The sequence below is a fragment of the Antedon mediterranea genome, chromosome 2, assembly GCF_964355755.1.
Source record: "Antedon mediterranea chromosome 2, ecAntMedi1.1, whole genome shotgun sequence".
NCBI lineage: Eukaryota > Metazoa > Echinodermata > Crinoidea > Comatulida > Antedonidae > Antedon > Antedon mediterranea.
In genome coordinates, this window is record NC_092671.1 from 39,253,438 (window position 1) to 39,269,887 (window position 16,450).

Genomic DNA, 16,450 nt, shown 5'->3' on the forward strand with positions numbered 1-16,450 from the left:
CTTTATTTGTTTCAGGTCTATAAATCGTGAAGGTATAGTTTATACCTCCCATGGCCTAATATAACAGATATTATAAATAAATAATTTTATAAATCCAATTTCAAAGATGATGAGCAAATTTTCATGATTTCATCTTAATTGATTCTATTAGAATTCATTTTTCGTCGGTATTTAGAGATAATTTGAGGTGCATTTTTATTACAAAAGACGCATTTGAAACGTATATGTGCTCATCTTTTGAGCAAACTATTTTGTTGTTTGATCCGCTTAGTTCACATGGCAACGTAATTTTACCGATCAACTGTCCATCCTCAATGTTGACAACCAGTATGTTGTGTTTTTCCAATACAATTAAATGTTCTGAATTGCTGACTGCTATACTAAGTGGGTTTGTAATTCCACTTTCAAATGTTTTAACAAATTCAAAGTCAGAATTTAACATATGAACACAATGACTTGCAGAATCACAAATAAAGACATTGTCTTTGAAATCAACTGACATATTTGACGGCTTCTTTATTTGATCTTGGGTAAGTGTCTTTTGAAGAGAACCATCCGAAAGAAATACTTTGATATTTGACGAAGTGCAAACAAGAATGTTTCCAGTTGAAGTCATAGCTATTGCTTCTGGTATGATATGTTCTTTCAAATCAACTGTATGTTCTTTTAGTATAGAAAGTGAATGTTGTGTGAAAAAGGTGAGTGATGTGATGGTTCTAGAAAGTGAACTGGAACAAACACATCCTTTATGGTCAGTCGAGCTGACAGCAAATTTCAGAAGGTCATTGGTGTTGAAATAACCAATGGCTAGTCGAGTTGTAGATGCAGATAGACCAACATAGCAGATGCTGGATTGAAAGTCGTGAATCTGTGAAGATAATCTCCTAAGGCTTTCGGCAGAAGTGGTAAGAAACATAAGATTATTCGATGGAAGCACAGCCAGATCAACAATTTCAAAGCCATGGCCACTTTTCATGACCAAGTGTTTCACAACCACAGATCTACCTTCTACAAATATGTCATGGGACACTACTCGTATCACATGTTTACCAAAATGTTTCAGATAGAATTTAGAATACAATGCATTTTTATAGTGCTTTTCCTCTGGCTTAATATATTGGTTTACGGGATCAATACATTCAACAGCAATACCACTTTTTTCAAAAACCATTTGCTTATTTTCATCAAGCACTGCAACACTCGTAGAAAGAGTATTGCATGCAATGGTATAGTTTACATCCACTCGATATACCACGATCGAAGGTGAAGGAACAGACTCTCCCATAACTTTTACCAAAACATTATAGGTACCAACAACTGGAGGAACAAAACTTGCTGCATGTTCTCCACGCTTATTTTCAATTCTTTGTACTTTGCAATCAAAGCGGGACGTACTGTCAGTTTTGAGGCACACATATGCTTCTATTTTAATGTGTTTAGAATGATGAGAGCTAGGCTGATTCTTCCTGTCTCGCAAACTAATGAAGAATCGACACAGAGTTCCAACAAATCCATACTTGCATATTACCTCAGTATGAGCTGGGACAATGTTGTATGCTTGTATTGAAGTGTTGTTAACAATACAAGTTGTAAAACGATCACAAACAGGATGTGTGAATGACAATAAGCTATACGCCAACTTTGGTCCCGGTTCTGTTTCTGTTCCTGTCAAAGATTTAGATCGATCTAAAAGTTCTTGTAATGAGCTTCTGTGAGTATGGAATGTGTGAGACTCTTCAACCGGACACTGGCGATCCAAAATTGGCTGTATCGTTTCAAAAGTACTTCCGATGTGTGAAAGAAATATTTCTGCTTCTTCAGTTTCCTTTTTGTATTGATCTATTGAAGATAACTTGAAAGCATCTACTTCTGCTTTCAGCGTTTTCTTATGATGAGCAATAGTATCATTCAGTTGTGATTGGAGGTTTGTAAAAAATAGGTCCATATCATCAATGCATTCTTGATAGTTTTTATCCAGCATGTCTGACTTCCTGTTGGCTCGACATGACTTCAAAATTGCACTCTCCTGAATCGACACAATATCTTCAACTAACTTATTAAGCTTGGTGTGAATTTCTTCCTTTACAGAATCTAAATCAACAACTTTATGATGTTGGTGATTAGCAACAGTGCACACACAACACATAACTGCTTCGCAATTCTTACAATATTTTTGCGATTTTTCGGTTTTGTGAAGTTCACAATAATATGTTTTCTTTGCCTCGCTTAAATCGATAGAATTTAATGGTTCTACAAGGTGACCAGCAAAAGACATCATCGTTGAATGGCATTCCTCACATCTTTTACAAATCTGCCGTCGACAGTGATAGCACCAACTGGCAGTTTTGAGACCACGAGAGCATTCTTCACACGTTGCTGTTCCGTCATCTGTTCTTTCTGATACTGGCGCTTTAAAAAAGCTCATCAGTTTCTTAATAGTTAAGTTATCTTGAAGACTTACTGCATCATCATCTGTCAGGTCAAATACTTGACGGCACGTAGGACAGTGGCGTGGATTAACAGTAGCGATACAACTCATGCAATATGTGTGACCACATGGTAATTCTTTTGGTCGTCGTTCTTGCATTGTATATTGGCCAGTACATACCTTACAGAATAAAAATTCTTCTTTAAGATCGTAGATTTCGGACAATCCGAGTGACGTTCCATACGTAGCCATGATATACACTTATCTATAAGGCAAGTAATATAAGAAATTCATCTACTACGATCACATACCGATCTTCGCAGAATAGACCAAATACAATAATGTTTGATTGCATTAAAATTACTCCTCAGCAATGTACAAAGGCCTATGTATTATATTATATAATTAACTAGAGGGTACTCCGCCTACTGTAAAATTTCCCTATATAAAATGTCCCCGGAAAATATATATACTGTATATACCTTCTCATTAACTCCGGCCCAAACTATTCCTCTGGTCAATAATTAAATGACACTCCCATTCTGGAAAAACCCACTAAACAAGAAAAGCAATTCATCGCGGGTTTCGTCGAGTGACGTAATTAACAAAATATCAAGCAATTTACCACTCTATTGGTCGCCCAGAGAGTTTATTCATCAGAAAGCCACAAAAGGTTTGATGGCCTGATTATTATGTAGAGTCAATTCAATAATCAATATTGCAGTGTCGGGTCGTATACTGTAAATTTAACCTGGGAAAACCAAATGGGTAAAAATGGATTTAATCTGTGAAAAATGATGTTAATCATGTCAAGAGCCACATGACTAATTCCTATATTGGGCATACAAAAATAATTCATTTGTTCCTTTGTTTTATCTGGGATCAAAAAAATATACCGTTTTACCATTATCACCTATTATATAGGCAAACCACTTTGAACTCCCGGCGCTTGTATCTCCGAGTTTCCTTAATACCTGTACTTAATAATAACTGTGTTTTTACAATTACAATGTCACTGTTCATCTTACTGTAGTATTCATACAGTATATTGTATGGAATATATATACAGTATATATAATATTTTAAAATGTATATATTTTTTTATAATAGTTTTTTTTCTTTTAAAAAAAGCAAACACAATATACAAAATAATTTACTTTTATTAAAAAATAATTCATCCAAGACTACTGTAATTAAAAGCATAATGCAGTATATATAATTCAATACATAATTAGTATTTTATTAAAATGAGTTATTGCACAACCCCACCCTCTTTGATCATGTATGGAATGGTTTTAACTATTCTCACGTTAGCATTTAATTAAAGAATTAATTAACCTAAAAAATATATTTTCTCTTAATTTAAATTCAAATAAATAAATATTAATTTTGATATATTTTGTCTGGCTGTACTGAAGGAAGCAAGAATTTTAAGGACGTCACCAGAAATCAGATCAATATGTGTCATCTAAAACTCTTATCATGAATGGTACAGTTATAATTCTTCTTCTAAGCTCTATCTACACTATCAAACTAGTTAGACAAAAAAATGTGATGTGCCCAAATATAGACATGATGATGATTATACTTTTGATGTAGTATAATCTGAATCTCAATTTCTAACCATCAAGTGTTAAAAATAAATAATTTTACAAATCCATGGTCAAAGATTATTAGCAACAATCGTCATGATTTATCAATCTTAATTGATTCACATAGAATTCTTTTTTCGTTGGTATTTAGAGATAATTTGAGGCAGATTTTTACAAAGTGTCACATCACTCTCGTACGGTAAACTAACAAGCATTCAGTGCCCAAATATAATTCATTTTTCGTGATCGGTATTTAGAGATAATTTGAGGTGCATTTTTATTACAAAAGACGCATTTGAAACATATATGTGCTCATCTTTTGAGCAAACTATTTTGTTGTTTGATCCGATTCGTAAACATGGCAACGCAATTTTACCGATCAACCGTCCATCCTCAATGTTGACAACCAGCATGTTGTGTTCTTCCAATACAATTGTTCTGAATTGCTGACTGCTATACTAAGTGTTCGTAATTCCACTTCCAAATATTTTAACAAATTCAAAGTCAGAATTTAACATGTGAACACAATGACTTGCAGAATCACAAATAAAGACATTGTCTTTGAAATCAACTGACATATTTGACGGCTTCATTATTTGATCTTGGGTAAGTGTCTTTTGAAGAGAACCATCCGAAAGAAATACTTTGATATTTGACGAAGTGCAAACAAGAATGTTTCCAGTTGAAGTCATAGCTATTGCTTCTGGTATGATATGTTCTTTCAAATCAACTGTATGTTCTTTTAGTATAGAAAGTGAATGTTGTGTGAAAAAGGTGAGTGATGGCTTCATGAAGTTAAGTGACCAAACACACCCTTTATGTTCAATTGAACTGACAGCAAATCTTGGAGTTCCTTGGATGGAGTACCCTATCGATAGTTGATTTGATGCAGGTAGACCTACATAGCAACAGAGACTTTTATTTTTTTTTGGTAACAATTCAGCACGATATTTCAAAGGCCTACCTAGTTCGCGAATTCCGACAACAGAAGTGGTAAGAAACAAAATTTCGTTTGATGGAAGCACAGCCAGATCAATAATTTCAAAACCTTTCTCAGCTTTCATGACCACATGTTTTACTAACACACATCTACTTTCTATAAGTATGTCATGATACATGACTCGTATTAAATGCTTACCTAAATGTTTTACATCAAATTTAAATTTCAATACACCTCCATGGTGCATTTCCGTTGGCTTAATAGACTCTTCTATGGGATCAATACAATCAACAACAATACCAAATTCCTCAGAAACCATTTGGTTATTTTCATCAAACAATGTAACACCTGTACAAAGCGCATTGTTCACATAGGTACATTGGACATCTAGTTTATATACCATGATTAAAGGTGATGGAACAGACTCTCCCATAACTTTTACTACAACATCGTAGGTACCAACAACTGGAGGAACAAAACTTGCTTCATGCTCTCCTGGCTTCTTTGCAATTTGTTGTATCGGTATGTGCGGGATGTAACGGGATGTACTTTCAGTTTTGAAGCACACAGATGCCTCAAGTTCCATGTGTTTAGAATAATGAGAACAAGGCTCGTTCTTCCTGTCTCGCAATCTAATGATGATGCGACATGGGTGTCCAACCAGTCCATTATTGCATATTACCTCAGTGTTAGCTGGGACAATGTTATATGTTTGAATTGAGGTACTGTTAATAAAAGCAGAAAAATTATAAAAAATGGGAGGTGTAAATGTCAATAAGCTATATGCCAACTTCGGTCCCAGTTCTGTTTCTGCCATCGATTTAGATCGATCTAAAAGTTCTTGTAATGAGGTTCTACGAGTATGAAGTGCTTGTGACACCTCAAAAGGACACTTACGATCCAAAATTGGCTGTATCGTTTCATAAATACTTCCGATGTGTGAAAGAAATATCTCTGCCTCTTCAGTTTCCCTTTTGTACTGATCAATTGAAGATAACTTGAAAGCTACTTCTGCTTTCAGCTTTGTCTTATGATGTGCTATAGTATCAATCAGTTTTGATTGAAGATTTGTACAAAATAAGTCAATATCATCAATGCATTCTTGATAGTTTTTATCCAGCATGTCTGTTTTTCTGCTGGCTTGAGATGACTTCAAAATTGCCCTCTTCTGAATCGACACAATATCATCAACTAACTTATTAAGTTTTGTGTAATTTTCTTCATTTACAGAATCTACATCAACAACTTTATGATGTTGGTGATTGACAGCACACACACAGCGTATCACTGCTTCACAATCTTTACAGTATTTTTGTAATTTCTTAGTTTTGTGAACTTCACAATAATATGTTTTCTTTGCCTTTGCCTCGCTTAAATCGATAGAATTCAACGATTCTACAATGTGATCCACAAAAGACCTCATTGTTGAATGGCATTCCTCACACTTCTTACAAATCTGGCGTCGGCAGTGATAACACATGGAGTATTCTTTACTCCATGGATAACACAAACTAGCAGTTTTGAGACCTTGTGGGCATTTTTCACACGTTGACTCACCATCTATTTTTTCCGGCACTTTCAAATAACTCATCAGTTCCTGGATAGTTAAGTTGTCCGGAAGGTTTGCTGCATCATCGTCTGTCAGGTCAAATACTTGACAGCACGTAGGACAGTGGCGTGGATTAACACTAGCAATACAACTCATACAATATGTGTGAGTACAAGGTAATAATTTTGGTCTTCGTTCTTGCATTGTATATTGGTTCGTGCATACTTTACAGAACAAAAATTGTTCTTTCAGATCATCCATTTCGGAATTACTAGGTGAAGTTCCACCAAAAGCCATTGCACTGTTGTTTGTCTACGAAGAAAAATTATAAATGAGGTGAAACCGTACAATACAAGGAGAAATAAGGCGTTTTAACCGACCCGAGAGTGGCCATATGGGCCTACATTTAGATTGAAAGGGTCGTAATTACTATGTCTTGTAGGGCTCTTTATGATAAAATAAACGCCGTGGCTAAAGATACGGTACCGTATTCTAACTTCTCTTTACTAAAGGTACGGTAAAATTGCATTACGTCATAACCAGCCAATGGGGTGCTGGTACGTGTGTGACGTCATCGTATAAGGACTTTGGATTTTTTTCATATCGCGAAAACAGTGATCAACCGCATTGTCTTTATGCTTCATTTATCGCTATTATCGCCGTCGTGTGTGACAAAAACTAAATGTAGCCTACGTCTGTTATTATTATTGAAAAGCCAAAACATGTTGATTTTAATTTAGAATACAGAAAACCGTTTCAAAAGAGGCCTAGGCCTACTTACTACGTACTATAACCTCATTATATGAGTTTGTTTGTGTAGGGAAAGCGATGCCAGGCTGGGGCCAGCTGCATGTGTGCGCTGATTTACTGTGACTCAGCCCTGGGGCTACTGTCTAAAAATCATAGTATTTGAGGGCCCCTTTATTGTCCGCATTTGCTTTTTGTTTATGGTCAACATTATAAACAAAGTTTAGTAAAAAATATAGGCCTAAAGGCCATTTGGAATAAAAATAAAACCCTCATCAGCGCACACACATCCAACGGAATTCTCAACAGACGCGATATGAAAAAAAATCCAAAGTCCTTATACGATGACGTCACACACGTACCAGAACCCCATTGGCTGATTAAGACGTAATGCAATATTACCGTACCTTTAGTAAACAGAAGTTAGAATACGGTACCGTATCTTTAGCCACAGCGTAAAATAAAATCAGTTGACTTTTCTTCGTCGCAACGTGTTACACACCACAGTTGACGTTAAATTGATTCCTCTGGCAGCATGCCTTGTGGATCGCGCAATGATTTTGGAAAAAACCTAATATTAATAACTAGGTAGGTATATTCGGCAGGAATTTCATAAAATAAACAATTAAGATATTCAAATAACATTAAACATGATGTTAAAAGTGACATGCACACCATCCTACACATCACTGGGCGAATTAAGTACTAGTATGATGGGATTGAACGGCCAATCTACCGTATTAGTAATTATTAGTTACTATATTTATCAGATTCAGGATGATGAAAAAAAGTGCAAAAATGATTTGTGTTGCCATACAGCAGCCTCTCTATTGGATGCCAGTCAGAAAATATGATGTTAGAGGAAATGACGATGCCAGGATCACCCACACGTACCAACCTAACAACCATCCATTCAGTGTCAGAGTGTGATGGTACATGATGGTATAAATGTTACTACAGTACTACTACTAGCTAGGCCTTTCTAGCGGCACAGTATGAAATTAACAATTCCATTGACCAAAACTTACTGATTGCAAATTAGAATTGCTCACTACTAACTGATCGTTTGTTGAAAATATAATAATACGATAACTACGATTATAAATATGCGCCACTCCTTTTTTGGAAATTCCCACCAATTAAAAAAAAAAATCTCTCTATGGAACGCCGTTGCTGCCTTCGATGTACAAACTAGTGCCAAGTGCATGCTAGAAATTCAATTTTAAAACTCCCTGTTTTAACAGCTGTAAAATAATTTTGCCGTAGGCCGTGAAGGCTAAAATGATTTAAAGATAAATCGAGAGTGTATTTTTTTGCGATACATGCACAATCAATATTAATACTGTACAAAATTAGCAAAATTCACATACATAAAGAAAACAAATTTAATATTATGTTAATATAAACAAGTTTAATTCAACTCATCACAATTCTAGGCTTTAACAGAACCAAATTGTTCTAATATGTCACATGAATATTTAAATTGACTATGTTTACATTTTTACAGCTGAAACACATTTTGAATTTTTTTATGGCTGACTTTCAATCTCAATTAGTCTTTCATTCACCTGAATGATGAATGAAATCAGGACTGTTTCAAGTACTTTGGTCCTATCATTGACCAAGTGAGATTTTCTCGTCCAGTGCCCAGCTTAATCCGGAGGAGAGGCATAAGCCACGTTTGAGGCAGATACTAGATGCAGGGGATGCCATCAGAGTCAGCAGTGCTGATTTCAAATGCCTAATTTGAATAAATTTTAATAATAGTCTAGTAATCATGTATAATATGCATAATAAACGCATTAAAATATGAGTCTCCACCCACATAAAATAAGATGTTCTGTATGTAGGCACACCAAGTTACATGATTACCATATGTTGCAGGTGGATGTAATACCATCTGAGATACCTTTTCACACTTTCTAGTATAAAAAAACATGTCTTATATCAAGGCTATGTCATTTGATAGGCCTGGTCTACACTATCAAACTTTGTGTGTCAAAAAAATGAGATGACATGATGTCATATCACTACCATATTTAAGCATAGCACTACCATACTGTTTTAACTTGCATTATTTCCTATTATATTCCTGATACCTTAAACAATTCTATTTATAGCTCATTACTGTTAAGTGCTATAAAATTAAAAAACAATTGTTTTTTTACCCTTACATGTTATGCAATAATGATATTTACAAATAGTGCATAGTGCTTAGTATGCACTATTGAATTATTATACTATACTAAGTCCTTAATAATATCTATCCCTGATAAAAAAAAATATGCACTATTTAATTATTATACTAAGTCCTTAATAATATCCATCCCTGATAAAAAAAATAATAACAGCTATTTTAAATTATTGTGTATTGAAACATTTTTTATTACATAAACATCAATTGTACGTGGAATTATGGAATGGACGTTTAAAAGACAACAAAAGAATGGAAAGTTGTAATTAAATCATGGAATTTGATTTAGTAATATTTACATTGGAAATAAATATATGTATCATGTGTATTTACACTATTGACAATTCAGTATAAAGCTCTGTCTACACTATCAAACTTTATGCGACAAAACATGTGATGTACCCATATTTTGACATGATGTCATATCACTACTATATTTGGGCATATCACTACAATATTTGGGTAGATCACTACCATATTTGGGTAGATCACACTAGTTTGATAGTGTAGATGGAGCTTTAGAGCTAATCTTGAATAAACTTTGAATGAATACTGTGCTCTTTCCTACATTGGAGTTAAATAAAGTAAATCTTGCAGTTCAGCATTCAAACGCAGAAATACTCATATTTATATAAATACTCTATCGCCCTCATAGACAGCGTTATATCGTAGTTAACGACATGGAGGTATAAGACTCTAGTGTGTGAACACAGCTCTTATTTATTAATTTATTTGGAAATTTGAATTGACCAAATAAAAATATTTCAATTTATTTTAGTTATTTGAACGAGCTTGATCTTTTTAAAGGTTATTTTATTTGTTCATGAGCATTTGTGGGAAAAAAATTGAAAAATAAAACTTGGAAGACTAAATTTTGTCTAGAATAGAAAATCAGGAGAAACTTGGTGGCAAAGAAAACATCTTTATGCAATAGAAAATTTTGGTTTACTAGATGTTTGAAAATACTGTTCCCATCATTTCAATTTGAAATAAAAGTACAAAAAGAAAGAAATTGGGCCGACAGTACCTGAAACTGCCAAGTTGTAGTAGATTGGTTTAAGTATGATTTTATAACATTTACAGTAGTACCTAGGAAAAACACTTCCCTTAAGCTCTGTCTATCAAATTTTATGGGACAAACAATATGATGTGCCCATATATAGACATGATGATGTCATATAACTACCATATTTGGGAATATCACTACCATATTTGGGCATTCACTACCCTATAATTGGTCATTTTGAGTCATGGAGGTGTGTAATATATAGCAAACACTTGTATAACTAACAAATGTAACAACTCTCTCTTACAGTATAGATATAACATTCACATATTTCCTTATATATTTATTAACTCATAAACTATAGATTCAAAAAATGAAATATAGTTTAATAGCAAGTATGCTGAATATATTGTGTGTTTGACTGGGTTAATTTCAAACTATAAACCATTACACAGCGACAAAAACAATGGCCGATTAATGCCCTCTATGACGATTAAATGCATACAAAAATAGCTGATGTAATTAATAGCAAGACAAGTGATGCAGTTTCAATCAAATGTTATCCTCTCAAGAGACAAAAACATTGATTAATATCTGAAGAAATAAACTGCAAGAAACAAAATAGTCTATTTACTTGATATTATTCTTATTTCTCTAGCTTCTCTAAATCTACTTGATATAGTCCAATGTAATGGATGAAGGATTGATAGCATACACTATTCACTAAAATAATTATCTTTAAAATAATACTAGTACATTTTATTTTTAGCTCATTTTAATTTGCAATTAAATAAATTTCAATAAATGTATCTGAATTGTACACTGTAGAAATATTTACAGTATTCAACAATCACAAAATATAGAAACCTAAAAATGATTTTATTTCAGTTTATTCAATCAAAAAGCTCACGAAGGTAAATTTAAAAATGTTTGTCAAACATAATTTGCTGCAAGAACCAAGCCGTTTAAAATTAATCGTGTTTATTAATGATTTAAAACATTATTTGACTATGATGCTTATTAGCGTAGTGTAAGCAATACTCAGCTGAAGTTCTAGTTAATTGGCATGACGGACTGAAATGTAAATGAGCGTTCACATACCGTAAACAAGTTTGTGCTTAACGTTACCATCATCATGGAAGTTGCCCACACACTACAGGTCACAAAAAGTGTGTTAGTCTTTATTTCTCGCTTGTTTAAACAGGTTTTTTTTTTCTTACACAGTAGCATGTGACAAACTAAGGCCGTGTTCGGAAGTAAAATCTGTTTACATGTGTAACTGTGGAATACACTAAAGAGCTAAACCAGTGATCGTTCAGACGATGACAAATTTCCACATGTAAACTAAAAAATTTACCCAGCAAGGTCATATTTCATCTCTTTTCACTAGCAAAGTCAAATCCTCTTTATCTTGTGGTTGATGAGCTATCTGTAATTGAAAAATCCACCTCATGAGGTGGGTTTTTGAAACAGCTAGTTTATCTAGAAATTTACACCACACGCGACCATTACATGTGTAAATTGTTACGTCCGAATGGGCTCTGAGTTGTCTTCAGATGGTTGGAACTTTATTTTTCTTTATATATCATATTTAGTTCAGTACAAACGTAATCAAATTGCAAACTTCCCATTATTATTTCAATATAGTGGACATAAATATTACGGAACAGTAACCGCAATTATTATACGCTTGCTAAGCAGCAGCAATTTGATTTGTGTATTCATCAACATACATTTAAATCTATAAAAGTTTAAAATGTAAGGATGACAACTTGTATGACTGATGGCAAAGATAAATGAAACGTCCGACATTTGTGTCGTCACGACACATTTCCGACGTCTCGTCTCATTAGATACAGTCAAGCTGTGATAACGTCTGTGTTTTGAATGACATGATACAGACATCCTTATATGTTTTGTAAGTGTTTCACCAAAAATGAATGATAATTACTGCTACCGGCATTTTTTCAGACTGTGACGAACAGTAGCATTAATATTTTATAAGGAAAATCAGACATCCTTCCCCAGGCACTTAGAAAATTTTATCTGATAATGATCAATCAATGTTCGTCGTACATGTATTAAGATATTAACACATGTATAGTAACAACCCAATATAAAAAATGAGCATTTCTGTGTTTTTGCTTTTTCTGCAGACTTTGATGCCTCGGGAAGATTTGCTTTTGTTTGAGTCGGTGAGCAAGAGAAGACCTTTTTAAACGAATATTTTGCAGGTAGCGAAGGTTAACATGCTTGCTTTCCAATCTCAAGGTCTAGGATTTAATTGCGACTGTCTCTACTCCACTCCATAAGAATTTTAAGCAATAATTTATTATGACATAATAGTATCAATTTATGAATATCTTCTTTTGTGCTTCACATCTAGTGTAAAAAGGATATTTTCCCATTTCACTTTGAATATAAATTCATCCAAACTTCTTCGTTAACACATCCTTGATGTCCATTTTTGCTATCTAGTAACCTTTCCACTGACGAACTAAAAACAAACCTCCGGATAAATTAAAAATCCATTCCGCATCAGGGACCAAGGTAGTTTAGCACGACATTATCACCAGAGTTGTACAATTCCAGCCGATTATATGCATTTTTGCCCGTTGGGTGTAGTAGATATTTCAACGAGTTATTGAAGTTTTTCGTCGCCTTCCCAACTCCGCCCACTTATTCCTATTAGAAATGACTCCATCCAGCATTGGCTGGAACTTCGAACTGACGTTGCATAGTGCTTGATAAAGAGGGAAGCAGACACCATCAATGAACCCCATCTGCATCTCTGGCAACTGGTCTTTTTGCCGACGGTCAAACATTGTCTGGTAAGAATAATTGTATAATCAGTAGTGATAATGCATCACCTAATTTCAATCACATATATTTCTTTCATTTTATCAACATCAAAAATAATGTTTATTATTATTTTACTTTTTTTATTAAACAATTTTTGTTTTTTCATTTATTCATAGATACTCAAAATGCAAGTTTACCAACAAAATTACAATCAAAACAAAATACAAAACATCAAACGTTAGGCCTAGCTATACTGGAAAACCATTATTAGATTATTATTGTATTATATATTACTATAGGGATAAAGTCATATTCACTTCAAGATCTTACATCACTTTTCCTCATTATTTACTAGGTATTTTGGTTTTTTCTATTAAAATTACAATCTACAGAAAAATGCACATTGCCAACTGAAGAAGAACGAAAGAACCAATATGTATTTTAATTATTATAATTATTTGTAATATTATTATTTGTATTTATTTATATGCTATATTCAGTTAACAACTATCTAGAGTCTGTTAAATAATTACTTTACAAGGCCAAATCCAGACAAGTGAAAGCTTTTTATTGTGGTCTTTTTGTCAAATAAGTTAGCAATGTAATTATTATTATTTTACATTTTGACAATAAAAAGATATGTAGTTATATGCACAAGAATGAAGAATGATAATAATTAGAAAAAAAACCAGAAATTATACAGAAAGTTTGTACATACAGCTGGTTCAATATTTAATTCCGTTCTCTCTTTATCACCTTGATCAAAAAACTCACTGGTTACAAGCTCAGCAATCTGCCAACAAAATAAAAAATGTTGTGGTGTCAGTAATACACAATCGACCCCACAATTTTACAAGCATTTAGTAATCTCTTTTTTCAAAAATTTTGTTGCGAGGCAAAGCATTTTAGAAACGTTTCTTCGCAGACGTTTAATTTGCTTTTTTTAATGAGTTATGTGTTCTATGCATTCCAATTATTCAGTCAAATGTAAAATTAACCAAGAGAATTCAAAAGCGGCAACCTTTATGTCTAAATTGAAATCTAGTCTATAAAATTTAAGATTAGAGAAGGGTAAATCTTACTAAACACTACTAGCCTAATATAATTATAATCATAAGAAATTGACTATTTTATTTAAGTTCAAAAAGTCATGTGCAGTGGGTAAGAATAGCAGATATTTTTAGAGTATAATTTACGGAGTATCGAGAAACAATCTTTTAATTAGTGATTTAATATCGAGCTGAGTATTTAAAGTCGTCTAGTCACAAGTAATATTATTTCCAGCTAGATGGACGTTCAAACGGATTGCCATGCCAAATTTAATCTCTCATACAAAATAATCGAGTACAGTAAAAAATACAGGCGTATACTACAGAGTCTGCACCATTACATGATATACTGTACATTGAAATTACTGGTTTGGATTTCAAATCGAGGACAGGATCTGGTAAATTTAAATTAACATAAAGGTAAAAGTTTCTTAAACACAAAATTTGGTAAAAATATATTGGTGTATCTTATGCGGAGAGTTGCATAAAAATTACATGCAATTTGATTGAACCTATTCTAATTAAATACTTACTTTTTGCTGTGTTTTCCAGGTTTTAGTACTAGCAGCAACATCACATGCTGTCATCAGCATACTCCTATAAAAACAATGTATCAATATGTAATGTGCCCATATATGGACATGATGATGTCATATCACTACCATATTTGAGAATATCACTACCATTTTGGGTACATTTTTTTTGTCAAACTAGTTTGATAGTGTAGACAGAGCTTTACACTTGTTTCTTAACAATTAAAGCAGGTACACGAAGCTGGATAAAAAGCAATCAAATTCCAATATTTCTTTTCGTACAAAATAAACATGAATATTCATTATTTATATCCATTAGGTGTGACTAAGAATTGAGAGAACTACAATTCGCTAACATTATGTTTTCTTTTGAGCCGACTATGTAGTTGAGTGGATTAGACTATGAACTTTTAATGTAGATGTATGGGGTTTGAATCCCATGAACAACTTCTTTTTACTTCAGAGATTATTTAGAAAGTTAGGTTAAGTTATATTTAGGAAGTACTGTAGTTCGGCTACCTTTCACATAAGGAGACGCCTTACTTATATTCGCAAAAACAAACAAAAATTGCTTCCTGGCCCTATTCCAACAAAATGTTAATATTGGTATCGTCTTAATGAATTATAAATTTGTACATTACCTTAACAATTCACGGTTCTGTGGGACAATCCAATCTGATTTGGAATCTACTAATGTAAAAAACTGGTCTCGAACTCTAAAAAAAAAAAACAAACAAAAAACACATTTTAAAAATATTTATATATGTATTAAAATTATTAGGAAATTAGTACAACAGTAGTTACATTTATAGTTAAATATCAATTAAATATAATTATGGTTGGTGAGGTAAATGTAATGAAGGAAACTGAATTCTTACTTAAAATGTGTTGTGAGGTCAGTAGAAAGAATTGCATGTTTAAGTATATTCATCACTTCACTATATTCCTGCGATGAAAGACCTGAAAAAATGTTATGACCCTACAAGAAACAAAAACATTCTTTCAGTGACAGATGAAGGTAATAAAAAGTGATTCTAATATTCCATCTTTGCTGTCTTTAAAGCTCTGTCTACACTATCAAACTTTATGTGACAACAAAATTTGATGTTTCCATATATAATGATGTCATATCACTACCATATTTAGGCATATCAGTACTATATTTGGAGACATCATACTTTTTTGCCAAACTAGTTTGATAGTGTAGACAGAGCTTAAGTCATCCATTTCAAAAATACATATCTTCCATTTGCTTTGTGAGAAACATTAAAGATGTATTGTCCCCAAAAAAACATGAAAAATTAAGATTATTGAAAAAATACTTTGATTTGGCCATTTTGCAGTTTAATAAAACCACTACTGTAGAAAAAAAAAACACTACTAAAATGTGTTCACTCTATATAAAAAAGACAAAATAAACAGTTGACTTCCTGTCAATATGACAATTTTTTTGCTTTGAATTCAGTTTTTTTCAGGTAAACAATTTTTACTAAACTTTAAACTAATTTTTGGTCAAAGTGAACAAATATTATTTGAGATTAAAACGGCATATTCAACAAAAACATTTGAATTTTTTTTTTTCAGGGGAGAATTTATCTTTAATGATAGAT

The 16,450-nt window shown here is 32.9% G+C and overlaps 2 protein-coding genes across 2 annotated transcripts in view; both read right to left on the reverse strand.

Annotated features, from left to right (window-relative positions):
* Positions 1-3,610: 3,610 nt before the first annotated feature.
* LOC140039911 (uncharacterized) lies at positions 3,611-6,966 on the reverse strand. Its single transcript, XM_072085503.1, has one exon. The coding sequence runs from the start codon at positions 6,804-6,806 to the stop codon at positions 4,479-4,481; it is 2,328 nt and encodes a 775-aa protein (XP_071941604.1). The 5' UTR covers positions 6,807-6,966; the 3' UTR covers positions 3,611-4,478.
* Positions 6,967-12,834: 5,868 nt separating this feature from the next.
* Positions 12,835-16,450, reverse strand: part of LOC140041072 (dual 3',5'-cyclic-AMP and -GMP phosphodiesterase 11A-like) — a 48,965-nt gene continuing 45,349 nt past the window's right edge. Inside the window, exons 13-17 of the mRNA XM_072087455.1 lie at positions 15,719-15,819; positions 15,482-15,556; positions 14,841-14,904; positions 13,977-14,051; positions 12,835-13,284 (exon numbers count right to left, since the gene is read on the reverse strand). Of these exons, the coding sequence (XP_071943556.1) occupies positions 13,090-13,284; positions 13,977-14,051; positions 14,841-14,904; positions 15,482-15,556; positions 15,719-15,819 (510 nt within the window). The 3' untranslated portion in view covers positions 12,835-13,089. The remainder of the gene's footprint in view (positions 13,285-13,976; positions 14,052-14,840; positions 14,905-15,481; positions 15,557-15,718; positions 15,820-16,450) is intronic.

Coding starts and splice junctions, on each gene's coding strand:
- LOC140039911 (XM_072085503.1), bottom strand. CDS start 6,806: ATGGCTTTTGGTGGAACTTCACCTAGTAATTCCGAAATGGATGATCTG.